General features: G+C 38.5%; 1 protein-coding gene across 7 annotated transcripts in view; it reads left to right on the top strand.

Moving 5' to 3' along the window:
• The window catches only part of CCDC149 (coiled-coil domain containing 149), a 53,238-nt gene that overhangs the window by 6,866 nt on the left and 30,795 nt on the right, over positions 1-15,577 (top strand). For 5 of the 7 annotated variants that reach the window (XM_075148859.1, XM_075148858.1, XM_075148860.1 and 2 more), the window contains 3 exons: positions 2,717-2,878; positions 3,417-3,455; positions 14,214-14,321. In XM_075148859.1, the coding sequence (XP_075004960.1) occupies positions 2,717-2,878; positions 3,417-3,455; positions 14,214-14,321 (309 nt within the window). Of the gene's footprint in view, positions 1-665; positions 772-2,716; positions 2,879-3,416; positions 3,456-3,859; positions 3,900-14,213; positions 14,322-15,577 lie in introns of those variants that run through there. The other 2 variants (XM_075148857.1, XM_075148861.1) reach the window with 2 other exon arrangements.

Genomic DNA, 15,577 nt, shown 5'->3' with positions numbered 1-15,577 from the left:
ATTTCTGGTGTACAGTTGTTATGGCCGTTATTGGTACTTTTTTTTTAGCATTCAGAAGCATATATATTGAATAACTTCTTTGAGGTCTGTCTTTGTCTAATTTGTTTTTCCTTCAAAAATGGTAATGGGAATTGGAAACATAGCTCTGTCGAATAATCAAATTCCACAGAAATGCTGTGACTTTATTGTTTCTTGTACCATAAGCCCACGGAAATGAATTACTATACATTATTACTATTTTTATCACATTTATTTGGGAAAGTAAATATATGCAAAAGGCAAAAATGGCTTCAAAAAGTCTTCTAGGTGGTCATTTTTATAGTAAAATCCAAATGGTACATGGATGAGAGATGCCAAGCCCCTTCCTTCCGTATGGCACATCATCAGTATATAATTCATCAAGTTAAAATAAACTTTAAACAAGGAGGAGATCGTTATTCCTTTTCATTCAGACCCTGAACACAACTGTCCCCACAATCTGTTTATGGTTCATTATCTTCAACCTAATAGATAATGGAGAATTCCCTTGCCCCCATCAGTGAAAGGTGAAGCTTTCTTTTATGCTTTGAGTGTGTCCTGTGTGGAGGGCTGTGACTCGTGGCAGAAGCAAGACTTGTTTAGCACTAGGTCTGCATTTCCTGTCTGATAAGTATTATTTTTTATAGTCTTATCCACATGCTCCGGTTAGCTTCCGACTCTGGTACACTGTTTCATATACCAGCACTTGTGGCAAGGCTCAGAGGCACCTGCTGGTGGTGTGGGTGTCCCAAGGTGAGATGTTTAACTTTGCTCCCCTCCCACTGTGTACATTGTATAGGCTGTTCTGCTCCACGTAGGCGTTGGCTGGATGGGCCAGCTTCGTTCTTCCTGGCGGTTAAAGGAACAGGACAGACTACTTGGTTCAGGAATTTGGGCTATTGGGTTTTTAAAGTCATTGTGAGGTTTGCTTTTACTCGTTTTTATTTGCAATTACTGTATCAGATTGTTAGTATTTAAAAACAATTTAGCGAAGGCATACTTTAGAATTGACTAAGACATGAGATGAAACTGGAAAAAAGAAGAGAGACTGTCGGAGGCAAATATTTCACTGTAATGGAAGGAATTATTTTATCAAGTTTGAAACAGGTTTACCATGTCACTATAATCACTTGCTGACAATATTAAAGTTTAGCTTCTGATACCTTTCAATGCTTTATCAGGGGACTTGACATTTGTGTAAGGTATCAGTAAGGACATAAGTACATAGGTACAGTTGCCTTTGTAAAGTTGATGCCAAGGCATCATAATCCAGAAAATTTATGGCAGGATTTCAACTTCAGTGTTGCCAGAAATAAAATTAATCCAAGGTGGAAGTGTCCTTTTTGTGAGTTCAAATCCTTCTTGGAATTGCTTTTCTCATTCCCTTCCCACTTTTTTGCAACTAAACATTTACCATTTTTGGAAAATGTTGGCTGTACTAATATACCAAACTCACTTTTCCCAATGAGAATTGACTTGAAATTGAGGTTAACAAAGTCAATTCCAGGCAAGTAGTAGATGCAAGTAATGATTTTTGTCCCAAAGAACAGCACTGACTTGAACAGTATGGAAGTGCTGATGCTCTTGCTTTGTACAAGAGCCCATAATGACAAAGTATTCTTGTCAGAGTATATAATGAAACTATAAATTGTTTTCATGACTGCTGTGATATTTGATCTCTTGCAGAGCACATTCAGAAAGTATTTAGTGCCACATCTTATGTGAGTAACATCAGAAATAGAAATATATGCTTTAGCATGAGCAGTGTCAAGTGATGGGTAAGAAGAATCTGCTGATTGAACATCACGTTAAGTGAAAAAAGTTCCCTGACACTTCTGATAGGTAACATTTAGCCACTGCAGGGAAGGATGACATAAACGTTACTCTCTCTTCCTCTCAGTGGGGAAAGGCAATGAAGCAGTTCAGACTAATGCAGAACAGCTAAGATTTGCAAGTTCTGCTTTGCTTTGTGCATGAGCCCTACGCATAAGAGGCGGTGGCTGGAGGGGAAGGCTCACCTCTGACTTCCCTCCCCGTTCAGGTGCTTGCAGTATTCCTGCATTATTTCCTATTCTTTTGACTCAACAAGCAAGTGCATATAGTATCGCAGCTAAATTAGTTTATTTTACCTGTGCCAATAGGGTATCGCGCTGTAATTGTTTCAGACTCAAGGTGAATTTTGGTTGCCCCTCATGCTACCCTTTCTGCTGTAACATGGCCCGCTTTCCCTGTCCAGGCAGGAGGCTGAGCCCAGAGGACATTGCTGGTAGCGGGGAGGAGGAAAGGGGGAATGAGGTGGGAAATGCTCGTTGCTAACTGAGAGCTGGATATTGTGGACACGAAGGGAGTTTGCAAAGGCTTCTTCCTTCCAGCAGCCTTCCCAGGGCTGCGGGTCAAATTGTGAGGTACCTCGTACTATTGCATATGAGGAAAAAGAGGAGAAACTTGAATTGCTGAATTTTCTCATTCACAGTGGTCAGGTGAGCATGTGGCCTTCCAAATGCATTTCATGCTTCTGATACAACAGATTTCCTTCCCGTGGTTGTTATTAATAAGCTAAGATGACTTCTGGCAGACTTTGATCTCGTGCAGAGAGTCTTCCTCCATCTTTTCAGAGAAAAACTTGAGCCTCTTGAATCCAGTACTGGCTGGGATAGAAATGGCTTGTTACAATTATGGTTTTCTTTCTCTTCTGCAGTATCTGGTATGTAAAAGGAAGCTCGAAAGTAAAAAGGAGGCATTGCTAATCCTTTCCAAAGAGCTGGACACCTGTCAACAGGAAAGAGACCAGTACAAGCTTATGGCCAACCAGTTGAGGGAACGACACCAGTCTCTGAAAAAGAAGTATCGGGAGCTGATTGTAGGTTGTTCTTTATGAATACTATATAATTGGGGGGACAAGAATCAACCTCAAAAAAAAATGGAAAGGAATCCATAATGAGTGCTGTAAAAATGTTGAGGTACTTGTTTACAGTAGTCCTGCAGTTGTACAGCCCTGATCATATTATTACTAATTTGTTCCACATTGACGAGGTAGTGCCTGTTATAAGACATGGAAAGGCAGTGCATGCTCTGAGGAAATTAGTTTCAGTCATAATTCCATTTAAAAACTGACTGCAGTATTATTATTCCACAGCAACTTAATGTACCATTATGAAAAATAATGCAACATAAATTTGTAATGACCTGCTGTTCTAGAAATGTAAACAAATCTTCAGCCGTTGACAATTTTTTGAGATGAAATTAATATTACTGATATTAATCAAGATGCAGTATTTTAGAAACAATTTTGATAACATTTTAGTTAAAATACGTGTTTTAAAATTTTATCTACAAAGTTAATATAATTGCTGGCTTCAGAAATAAGTTGCTAATAAATTACGTCTGTTTATTTGTAGGATGGGGATCCATCCCTTCCACCTGAAAAGAGGAAACAGGTAAAATTTATTTTTCAGTTGGTGTTATTTATCTGCTACAAAAGTACTTTGCAAAAGCGTGAAAATATAAACTAAGAAATGTGATAAAAAGCAAATATTTCTGTCTGTTGAAAAGCTCAGTCTTTAAAGTGTGGCTTCTTGTGCTTTTGTCTAAACATGTTTAACTCTGAAATATTTGAACTATCATTGATTAGAATATATGGCTATTGCTTTTATCTTCACCTGAGACTGAAATTGGTCAGTGTATGGAGACTGGAGATTGTTCTCCTTGTTGTTTATCCTTCTTCTGTTGAGTCCTAAAATGGGTTTGTGACAGGACTTCTCATACTTAAAAGCAATTTGGGAATGCACTGTCTGCATCCCATAGTTGTTAATTTATTGTTGTGGGTACTGTTTTCCATTAGGTACTCTCCCAGGTCACTTGGGCTCTATGAGTTATAAATGGTAAGCACAGTGGTAATTGCATTTTATGGTTCCCCTGAAAATCTTTGTGCCTGCTCACTTCCCTGCCCCCCCTTCCCGGCCTGGGACAGAGATCCACGTAGTGTGTCCCTATTACGGAGTGTTGGTTATCGCATCTTAAAATTATCTTAATTTTTAGAGGAAAATGGCACCCAAAACACAATGTGTGAGCAGGGTGAGGAGAACCCAAAATAACAAAAATTGTTACTGTACTTGCTAGTCCTGAAAGTCTTTTAAGCATGTTTAAAACATGGTTATTGCATTCTCTTAATGGGTCAGAAGTTTTACTCATCATCCTTTCCCTGGGAATTTGCATGTAGTTCTTGCTATTTTCTTAAAATTTTAGAGGCTTAGGTTTTGGTTGTTTTAAACTAAACTTTCAGAGGCAATATAATTACTCCTTCAGGCACTTAAACAAATAGCTGCCAAGAAGTCAGTGGCTCAGTGTAGAATCATTTAACTTCCTCATTATTTAGCATAATTTATTTGAAATTCTGTTATTTCAACAGAGTTCTAATAAAAGTTTATGACCAGATATAGGTTTGTGCATTCTGACTACTAAAATTGGAGCTGAAGAATATACAATTAAATGGAGAAAAAACAATGCAGTATATGGGTTATTACAGAGATAAGTAGGAAGGGAGATTTGCCATCCCATGGATGTTGTTCTAATTCCTCTTCCATCTTTCAAAACAAATAAATCTGACACTTGTTTCTAAAATACTAGCAAAATTTAGTCTAAATTCAGAAGCTGCAATTATATTAAGTTTTGGCAAATCTTACCATGGTAAGTGCCTGGAAAGCCATTTAATAATCTAGCTAGGAATCTTTTTTCCTAAGGAAGTTATAAATTCATGCTAGGTAATAGTGAAGGAAAGAAAATCTTGTTCACAGATGGGGTTATTTATAAGTCTCCCCCGAGGACAATATATACCTTAGGTTGTACAGTAATTGGCTGTTAGTGCACTTCTTGAGTTTTCATTTTCCCGAGAAGTGTGTCTGTAGCATACAAGGTGGATAATCTGGAGTAGTTAGGGCAACCTTTCTGAAGAAGAGTATAGTTTTGCTTTGAGAAATGTATCAAAGAATAATAAAGATATGAATACTTTTCCATTATTACTGTACATACATTTCTTGGCATTTTCTCGTCTAAGTAACAGTGAAGTTCTCTGTGCTCTTTTGGACTTTTTCCATCCCCTTTTTGCCCAGAAGCCTAGTTGCCTGCTGGGAGAAGTTTGTGACCTCAGTCACTTTATAAAAACACAGACCCTGATCCTATCATGAATTCTGCGTGACACAAAAGTGCATGCTCTTCTCATGGTCAGAAATGAGATGAAAACATGATATGCTGAACAATTTGATATCTGTTATGTTTCTTTATCGCAACTGAGAAATTATTGTTGAAATTGCAATCTAGAACCTTAAATGTAATAGGTGGGTTGGAATTGCTACTTTCTTCTCCTTCGTCCCTTCATTTTTCACCTTTGTTATGAATTACGCTTTGTGACTTCTTAAAAGTACCTTGTTTTCCACACCGTGCCTTCTCTCCCTGTTTTGCAACACAGAATTTTCATGTTTTGTATGGAAATATCATGTATCAGACGATTTCTGTCAGCAAGTGGTTAACTCAGAATGTGTTTTTGTAAAATTGGTGTTACTTAAAGGTACCTTAAAGTGCAGTGCTCTGCAGTGTTTTCCCTCTCAAAGCTGTGTGTGCAGTGGTACACATCTGTGACATAATCCAAAGATTGTTCCGTGTGTATCGCCTTCTGACAACCAACAAAAGTAGGAAATGAGAAACTGTGCTACTGAAATCTCTTTTCCTGCAGTAGTTGTTTTAACATTAGTGTTGTTGCCACAGCCTGTGAGCTGTCAGTGCTTTCCTGGCCCCTGTTATCAAACATTCACAATTAAATGCTGCGGTTGAAAGTAGTTTTATAATGTCATGTGGTGTCAGGTGTAGGGTAATTTTTGGGTAAGTAATGGAGGGGTGAAATGTTTCAGGAGGATAGGAATAGTAAAGAGTTGATTTTGAAGTTAAAATTCACCAGAAACGGTAAACAATAGACACTCCCCATTTTGAAAGGCGTGTTAAAATGTTGCTCTGAATATAGAGCCTCTGTTGTGCATCCTATATAAATAGAAATTCTAACATTCTGCAGTGGTATACATTTATATGCATTTACTGTGAAACAGAACACTTTTGTGACATTGGTAAACAAATACTGGATTATCTGTTGGACAGTGTTGCCATGCTGGGAAACTTAAAGAAAAAAACATCGATGGGATTTCTAGTTTGATTTATACTGACTTCTATTTTGGTCTTCGTTGCTTAAATTGTCAGTGTAACTTCAGTTTGAGAGAAGCTTTGTTGTTGAAATAACAGATCAGTGAATCCTTTGACCTTCTATGTAAAATGGAAGTTCTTTTAATACAAATTAGATCCTTTGAATAAACAAAGGTTAAGTGAAATGCATGGCTAGGAAAATGACTGTGCTGGGCCACAGTCCTAAATATGCTTTGCTTAATTTGATCTCAGTGAGACCACTCAGTTGGAGATAATGGGTTTGCAGTGGGGCTGTGTGTCAAGAATAAAGCTGCAATGCGTATGTTCACTGGCGAGTGTATTTTTTTTTGTATTTGTATTTTAAATGTATGAGGAATCAAGTTAAATGGAGCTAAACATCCAGGATCAAAGAATGGTTGAGGTGGGAAGGCAGCTCTTGAGATCAACTAGTCCAATCCCCCTGCTCAAGCAGGGCCATCTAGAGCAGGTTGCCCAGGACTGTGTCCAATCAGATTTTGAACATCTGCAAGGATGGAGACTCCACAGCCTCTCTGGGCAACCTGTTCCAGCATTTCACCACTCTCACAGTAAAACAGTGTTGGGTTTTTTTTTTTTTGTGTTCAGATACCTGCAGGTATTGGGGTGACTAAAGTCCCTCATGAAGATCATGGCCTGTGAACATGAAGCTTCTTCCAGTTGTGTGAAGAAGGCCTCATCTACTGCTTCTTCCTGATCAGGAGATCTATAGCAGATACCCAATACAAGAGCATCCATGTTGGTCTGCCTGCTAATCTTGACCCAAAAGCTCTCAAATGACTCCTGACCTGTCCCAAGGCAGGGCTCCATGCGCTCCAGCTGCTCGCTCACATAAAGGGCAACACCTGCTCCTCACCTTCCCAGTCGTCCTTCCTAAAGAGCCTGTATCCCTCCATCGCAGCACTCCAGTCATGTGAGCTATCCCACCGTTTCTGCATGATCCCAATGAGGTTGTAGCCCTGTAACTGCACACAGACTTTGAACTCTTCCCCGTGCTGCATGCGTTGGAGTAGAGGCCTCTGAGGGTCATCCAAGTGTGCCAGTTCCACAGTACAGGATTGAGAGCTTTCCCCACAAGGCTGGTCTGCAGGCACTTCCTTCTTTACATGCCACGCTCAGTAAGCTATCCTTATAAAGTTGGCCAGCCTATTGGCAAAGATATTTTTGCCTCATGTGGTCAAGTGCATCCGGTGTCTTCCAAGCAGCTGTTGAGCCTTAGAGAGAATCCCACGATCATAGAACCCTCTTTGAGGCTCCTATCAATGAGCCTCATAACATAATGATGACATAGTCCTAGTATAGAGCCCAGCTTGATAGTTACTCTTTTTGCCAGGCAAAAAGTCTCATCAGAGAACCTGTGTGCGTCCTTCCTGAAGGTCGTGGTCCTTAACTCTGTTATAGTTATCTGTAGGTGTCCCAAGGTGATTCATTCAAGCCAAGACTGACTGCCTCAGCGATCATTGACATCACAGCAGCTTGCTACCCACTTATCAAGACATTGGTCAGTCAGCTTCATTTCTGCTAGCGAGTAAGTTCATGAGCGTGGCATTTTGGGGCAAGCAGAGCATCAGAGGGACCGGAGGTTCCAGACAGGAGTATGTTGTGACGTACCACAAATGGATCCATTTTGATCCCTTTCACTTCTACTTCCAGCTTCTAGCTTAATGTACTCGGCTGTCGCAATTCACTTTCAAAACAAACTTCAGGGACTACCTTATCACTGTTTTTGACATCATTGGAAAAAATGACTAGTGTGACTATAGTGTGACTATTTCGTGTTAATTAATGAATTTGGGAAGTTTTGCTAGTCTTGTGCTAAGGCACAAAAGTTACCTTCAGAGTCCTGTGAGATAAAATCTTCAGATAAAGTACACTACTTTATCTGAAGCAATCATTTTTTATTTATCTCACAAGGGTGCTGTGAAGATTAATGTGATTTCCTCCTCTCTTCAGAGAGTTTGAAGATGAAAAACATTATGCATGTGCCAAACTGAGACCTGTGCGCTTTGCTTTGGTTTGTAGGTGCATGTGTTTGACTCCCATAGTGTAAGGTAGCAGATGGAAAACAGTGCGATTGTTTGCCCTGGCAACGCATCAGAGAGCAATATTCCCATGGATTTCAAAATGTGCCTGTATGAGAGCATAGCCAGTGGAGAGATTTTGGTTTCTGCACGCTGAAATTTGCTGTTTCGTTGGTAGGAGCAGGTGACAGTATGAAAAAGCTAGAACTTCTTAACCGCACTAAGGAGTCATGCTTTGTGAAGTGACACTCCTGTTTCTTCAACACCTAGGTTCTGCACGGGGCTAGGAGAGCTGAAATGCTGATTCTGATAGATGTGATGGTCCCTCTTCAAAATTTGGAGTGCTATTCAGACCCGATGTGTACAACATCCTCTCCTCTGGTTGCTGTGTCTTACCTTGATGGAATAGAGAGACACGTTTCCACACCCCTGCACCTGAATGCTCTCAATAAACACTCTGTTAATTAGTCACAACACTCAACATGTTTAAGGGATTTTGATTCTTTTTGTGCATCATCTCAAAGTTTAAGTTGTCCTTAAGATCTCAAAGCAGCTAAAATATTTCTGATAAAACAAGCCAATGAAACAACCTTTTCTTCCATCCTAGTATAGTAGTCTTTGTATAAGTACAAATAAATAATTTCTCTTTGACTAAGTTCATCTGCTGTACAAAAACTTGATGCCTATATGAAGTATGGGGGGACTGAAATACCTTACTGAACCTGCACAGTGAAGGAATTTCTGCCAGGTAACTTCTCATGATACCGGTAGTTCATACTGACACCCTCAGTTGCTGCTTATGATGTATGTTAACAAGTTGCTTTGCAAAAACTGTCCTCTTAAAGGAGCCTGTAGTTGATGCTAACCTTATTTTGTTTCTCAGCCTTTGGCAAATGCTTTAGGTCCGGCTAGGTGCTGTTTGGTCCTGTACAATACTATGCTAAGCTAATACACAGAGGACTGGTTAAAAAGGAGGGAAAGAGTATTAATTTTATATGTCTACTGCTAAAATGGCTTTTTGGTTCTATTAATCAGCTTTATAAAAATTCCGATTGCTGAGTGTCTTGAGCTCGCTGTGAGCGCGAGCAAGTCTTTCTGGTTTTGCAGAGCTTTGTCAAGTTTTGACTGGTGTGCTTCTGTGGTGGGATTCCTGCCTGGTTCTCAGAGTGGCATATACTCAGAGGAGGAGAGGATTTTCTTCTTCTCTTGTTTTACCTCAAGTGACTGCTTGGCAAGGCTTTGATTTTAGCTGTTGTTTTTCTGTGGGGAAATATGACCCATATTAAGTGTATTTTGTTTAGTATGCCCAGGACTTATAATTTCAGAAGTCTTCTCTACATGGTTTTTCAACTTAAAGAGAAAAATACCATAATTTTTGCTTTCTATCATAAGGAAGCTAGTGCTAGGGGAGGTCATCAGTTCTTCTGTCTTGGAGTGAATAGTGGTAGTTGGTAAGCAAAGCAGGTTTTTCTGTATTAATTCAGCCATTGCAATCATATGAATGCATTGGAGGAGAAACTGCAATTAAATTTGCTATCAGTCACACCCATCAAGTGTGCTTAATGCTTCATCAAACTTTTTTTCTGTCAGCCCTATAATTCAGTGTTCTTCTTTGTTTGAACGTGTGGCTGAAAGAAACATAAAAGACTGTAAACTGCAGTATAGAAATGCTTGTTTGTATTTAAAAATATTTTTAAACTGTAAAGGTATGTTGGAAGTTTCCCCCTCTTCCCCCTTGCCAAATTACTTTTTGAGGCAGTATCTAAAGGCAGAAAGTCCTTTTTTTAAACTTTTTTTTTTTTTAAAGTGTCAGATAAGATTTATGTGCAAGAGAATTGAGAGCTATATTAAAGGCTGTGTTACTATCCATCATTTTTAAAGTGGTGTGAAGAAAAATAACACTTTGTATATGTGTGGCTAGATTTGCAAAATTGTTAAAGGAGCCAAATTTAAATGTAGTGCATAATGCCAGGGATGACTATTTGGAGTTACTTCCCCTTCTTCTTGGGTCATCGGTCAGTAGTGAGCAAAGATCTGTTGCTGTCTGACAGGTATTCGTGGGCTTATGTTAATAAGTATTTATAGGTATTTTCATCAGTAGTTTCAGATGCTCATCTGTAGCTAAAAGTAAGGTGCTCTTCCACCTTCTATCCCAAAAACGTTCTTGCAAATCTTAACAAAGTCTAAGTGGAGAAGGGTGAGGCCTACCTTCAGCTGGGATCATTGTCAATAGTCGCGCTTGCTTTTGGTCAGCGGGAAAAGGAATGTGGGGACAGTTTCTTAGGTCTATGGGGGTTTGGACTGCGCTCAAATTGTACATGCATGTTTTCCCATGACAGATGGATATAAAACAAATAGCTTGTTGTGCCACAGAGGCTCAAGAATACCTACCAGAAACTGAACATCACCAGAGGTGGACAGAGCTCCAGAAAGATTGTCTGATATTGGGCAGTCAGTTAGAGACTTGAATGGTATTTAGTATTACAAATAGTTGTACTGAGAGAGGGTGGGAGAAACAAACAGTTTCCACAGTTGCGGGTTGTTGCAGAGGCAAGACAAGATGAGGCAGCGGAAAGGTACAGACCTCTGCGTCTTTCCCTCCTGTTACCCGCGGCTCAGAAATCTCTCTTCGTCAGTACTTTGGAGTCGGTTCTGAATGGCGTGAGCGAAGGAAGTAAAGTCTCTGGCAGTTACAGGAGCCTTTTTAAGGCTTCACCTAGAATCAAAAGAAACTGTCGAAGAAATTGAGTGTAGAGAAGCTGAATTTGGCTAATTTTCAGAGAGTTGTTCTGTGTTGCACAGGTAAATGATATGAGCTTTATTAGTTGCTGAAGTAACTTGTCTTAAATTTCTAAGTGAATTCTGTGTTTATTCTATGAATATTGAAAAGAAGTTGCCAGGTGGAAAAATGAATCGCCTTTCTCCTTGCATAGATTTCTCCTCTTTCTTCAAAAAATACATGCTTACAGGTTCATGAAGCCAGTCCTCCATTGTTAGTTTTATCATCTTTCAACCATATGGTATGTTTTCTTGTATATGCCAAAGAAATGGTACAAAGTCCAGGTGTTGTTCAACATATCCTCTTGGCTGGCTCTCTTTAAGCCCAGTAGAGCACTTTTGAAAATCAAATATTTCTCCTTCTATCTGCATTTAACCGAGAGCTTTAATGAGGTCTTGCCAAAACCTTTAAAACTGGGAACAATTTAAATTATAGTTGTATGGAACCTCTAAGCCAGGGAAATGAGTAATTGCTGGAGGCTACTTCTGTGACATAGGTTGGTTGTTTTAGTTTAGCAGAAGTATAATAGAAGCTTTGCATTAAGGAGCAAGTCTATACTTAGCTCATTGTAATGCTCTTAGCATGCTTAAATGAGGCTGTTTTATTTTGGTGTCTAAAATTCTTTGTTTAAAGTTTCTTCCAAAATTCCTGTCTCGAGCATAAAGGTTTTTGTCACGTTGAGTCATTTATATGACTGACAAATAAAATTCAGCATAGAATTGCAATCCCAGAGAAATGGTTTTAAAGGAAATAAATCTGAGCAGGAAGATTTAGTATAGGCATTGTAATGCCTTTTCTGCAGTTACTGGGAGCCAGGTTTTGACTACAGACTGCTAGAATCCTGGTGTTGTGCCTGTGAACACTGATTAGTGAGATTGAGTTCTTCTCAGGTGTTGAAATGACATGTGCTATTGCAGGGTTAGGAGTTGTTGAAATCCATCATAAAAAGGAACTTTACAAACAGAAGTGTTTCGGAGAGGTTTGTGCAAATCATGTTCCTTTTAACTAACCCAGTCTGGTGGTTGGATGGCCTTTATTGAAAGTCATCTTTCTTAAAAAAAAAAAAAAAAAATTGCATCTGAGCAGTAGCCATAGATACTTCAGTTTAAATACAATTTCCTGCAAACATGGCTTCTTTGTTTTCTTTCTTTTAACAGCCGTTAAGAAGTACCTCTCAGAACCATTGACTGAATGTATTCTGAAGCTCCTTGATTCATTCAATATATGAATGACTACTACACATTTATTTAACATGTAGAAAAAAAAATCATTCTACCAAAGCATACCTGAGGAACCTTTTGCATTGCTTGAATGGTTGCTGTCTTCAAAATAAAATTAGAGGCAGCTTAATTTTGGCCCTACAATTGGCTATTTACGGTTTTTTTGCTATTACATTATTTTCCCACATTATATATTTGCAGTCTTCAGGTATATCAGTAGTCTAAAAAATGCTTTATTTTCTTCCAAAACTGTGGGAAACTTACATTACTTTCTTCTGAACCTTTGATCTCGGAGCACCAGAAGTGCAGAAGCTGTAGCAGTGAATTAGGCTTGTTGTTCATCAAGTAGGATATATCAGTTTCTCGAGTTACATTTCCTGTTTAAAAGTTTGAAGCTATTGCTATTTTAGTCTAATTGGAGTTTGGAGCTGGCTTCTTTGTATAGCAGCATACAAAAGTTCCCACTGATTATAGTTTAATAGGCTACCCCTGCAAATGGTCAGATGCATGCTATATTCATGTTAATAGCTCTCTTAAATATAAAACAGGACGTGTGGAAATAGCAGTTGTTAGTAAACCAGGGGAAAGATCGCAGGAATGGCTATCAGGCATCTTGTTGGTTTGATAGTGTGTGAGTTTTAGAGATAAAACTCACAAAAACATCCTATGAGACGTAAAGTGGTAGTGGGAATGAACTGGGTAAAAGAGCAGGACTGAAAGAGAAAGAGAGAGAGAGAGAGAGAGAGAGATCAAAACAGAGAAAGGGAGGAGTTGAAAGAGAAGCACAGCAAGTAGAGAAACTAAAACTAAACCTAAAATACCAAGAGAGAACTGGGGACGGTCAGTTGATGCATTGGCCTCGAACCCAGGGAGTATGTGTAAGGGTAGCTTAGGAATATTGACTCATGGGGCTTTACCAAGTCATGCTTAGAAGATCTGAAATTTCTTCTTCCATTTCTTTTTATACCGTTCGGATTTATGGCAATGGATGACACCTTGCTGTCCATAGGCAACGTCTTGTAAGGCTGCGCTTTAGCCACTATGATTATAACTCTTTTAGAAGAGATGTCATTGGTAGGCTTTTCCTGTGCTGGGTCAACGTTTGTGTATTCGTGAGATATTGTTAGGGGAAAAAATATAATAAATTTATCTGTAGTATTTGCTCATTTTCAGATATCATAGATAGGAAAGGAGGAGATTGCATTTTTTTTTTTTATTAGTGATCAAGCTGATGGAATTTAATTATAAAATTATAGACCAGACTGCTTGCCCTGCTAACTTAGTAGGTTAATGTAAATGATAACTTTTGACCTGGATTATTGGGGGGCAGGGGGGAAGAGGGGAGTGTTTGTTTTTAATCTCCAGCTTTCACCTCTGTTTTTCTAGAAGTCTACATACTAGCTAACCACACAAGTCAAGGCATGTTTGAAGTTTTGTGCTACTAGATATCGATAGTACAGCTCTGTATAGGGGCAGGGACTCCGGCTGGCATCCTCTTTACTGGCTAGGAATCTGCTCTAAACACTATTAGGGAATATAATTGTATCATAATTATTTCTCAGCTGTGCCTTTTGTCTAATTATATGCAAGTTTAAAACTATTATTTTGGCAGCTTTGTATAAATATTGTCAAAGTACTCTGTGTTTTGCTCTTCCCAGCAGCCAAGATATCAGAACTAGCGTAGATGTTTTCACTTTGTTTTGTTTGGGGTTTGTGTGCTGTTCTGGGAGTGTGTATGCACACATGCTGTATGTATTTCCTACTAAAGATAAAGGAACCCTGGTGACTTTTGTTGTTATCTCTCTAATGAAGCATGAAGTCTGGGTACCAACAACAATAAAAGTAAAGATCGTTGGCAGATAAGGAGTAAGTCTACGATTTCTTTTCAATCACCACTCACAACACTTCTCTCCGTAGGCACTAACTTTTGACTGCTATTTGCTCCTTTTCTAGGCAAATCTTGCTCAACTACTGAGTGAGGCTCAAGATCGAAATAAACATCTTGGAGAAGAGATTAGAGAGCTTCAGCAGAGACTGGGAGAAGTACAAGGGGATAATAAGGTATTATAAATTTTTGTTATCAGTAAATGGCATGGAATGTGTAAACTGGGCTGGAGTTTTGCATTTACATCTTAGGAAAACAAATAAAACAATCGATTGCAGAACTTCTAGAATACTTGGATTACAATACATGCTCAAAATAGTAGAACGAAAGAAGCTTGTATAGGATACCAGTAAGTGCAGCTTATTATATATTTTTTATGCTGCTTTTGCTGTTGTCCTTAACTATGTATTTTGCACCTGGCCTTGCCTTAATGATCTCAGACTGTCTTCCTCTTTCCCCTCTTTCCCCTCTTTCCCCTCTTTCCCCTCTTTCCCCTCTTTCCCCTCTTTCCCCTCTTTTTTCTTTCTTTCTTTTCTTTCTTTCTTTCTTTCTTTTTTTCTTTCTTTCTTTCTTTTCTTCTTTCTTTCTTTCTTTCTTTTCTTTTTTCTCTCTTTCTTTTCTTTCTTTTCTTTCTTTCTTTTCTTTCTTTCTTTCATATATTTTATTAGTATATTTCCTTTTACAAATAAGTATGGATAAGCATTTCTTCTTCATCGTGTGATAATTTTCAATTTTTTTTCAATAAAGATGCAAACTTTTAGTGGATGATAAAACCAGGAGAGGCATAATTTTTCCCTTCAAAAATATGGAGCAGGTGATCACGAATATATATAGTGAGCTTTGTATTAAACCCTCATCCTATTACCCTTATATAACTAATTTATTTTATTGCTAAATTTAGCAAGTTCTGTGGAACATTGCTCAAAATCTGCCATTTGGTATTAATCAAACTCCTGTTGTCTCTGTTAATTGAAATATTTAAACTCAAGCCAAATGTGTGTAACATTCACAGCTGGAGCTGTATGCAAAAGTACATTCAGAGATCAAACTAGCGAGAGGTTGAATTTGAGAGTCGAGGTGGTTAACGAAGTAAAAAATGAAACAAATAATGAATGATAACTTCCCTCCCTCAACTACAGTTTTAAAGTTACAGGATTTAAAAATGTGAATAAAAATCACGTTGCTTTTAATTATTTCTTTCCATTTAAGTTCATTTTATTTTAAACATAAGTATATTGTGATAATGCAGTTTTATTCGTTTTTTATCACAAAGGACTTCCTTGAAGGTGTGCAGGGAGCTGGGAAAGGGTCAAGTGAGACCTGAATTTGTGGTATGGATAGCATTCAGTGTAACTTGCTCAGATCTTCAAAGACCAGCTTCCCCAGTGTTTCTTCTCATTTGCATGTTATTGTTTGAACTATATTACAGTAT

Source organism: Calonectris borealis, chromosome 4 (assembly GCF_964195595.1).
Source record: "Calonectris borealis chromosome 4, bCalBor7.hap1.2, whole genome shotgun sequence".
NCBI classification, from domain to species: Eukaryota; Metazoa; Chordata; class Aves; order Procellariiformes; family Procellariidae; genus Calonectris; species Calonectris borealis.
The sequence above is the reverse complement of the archived record's forward strand: the minus strand, read 5'-3'. Positions and strand labels throughout refer to the sequence as shown.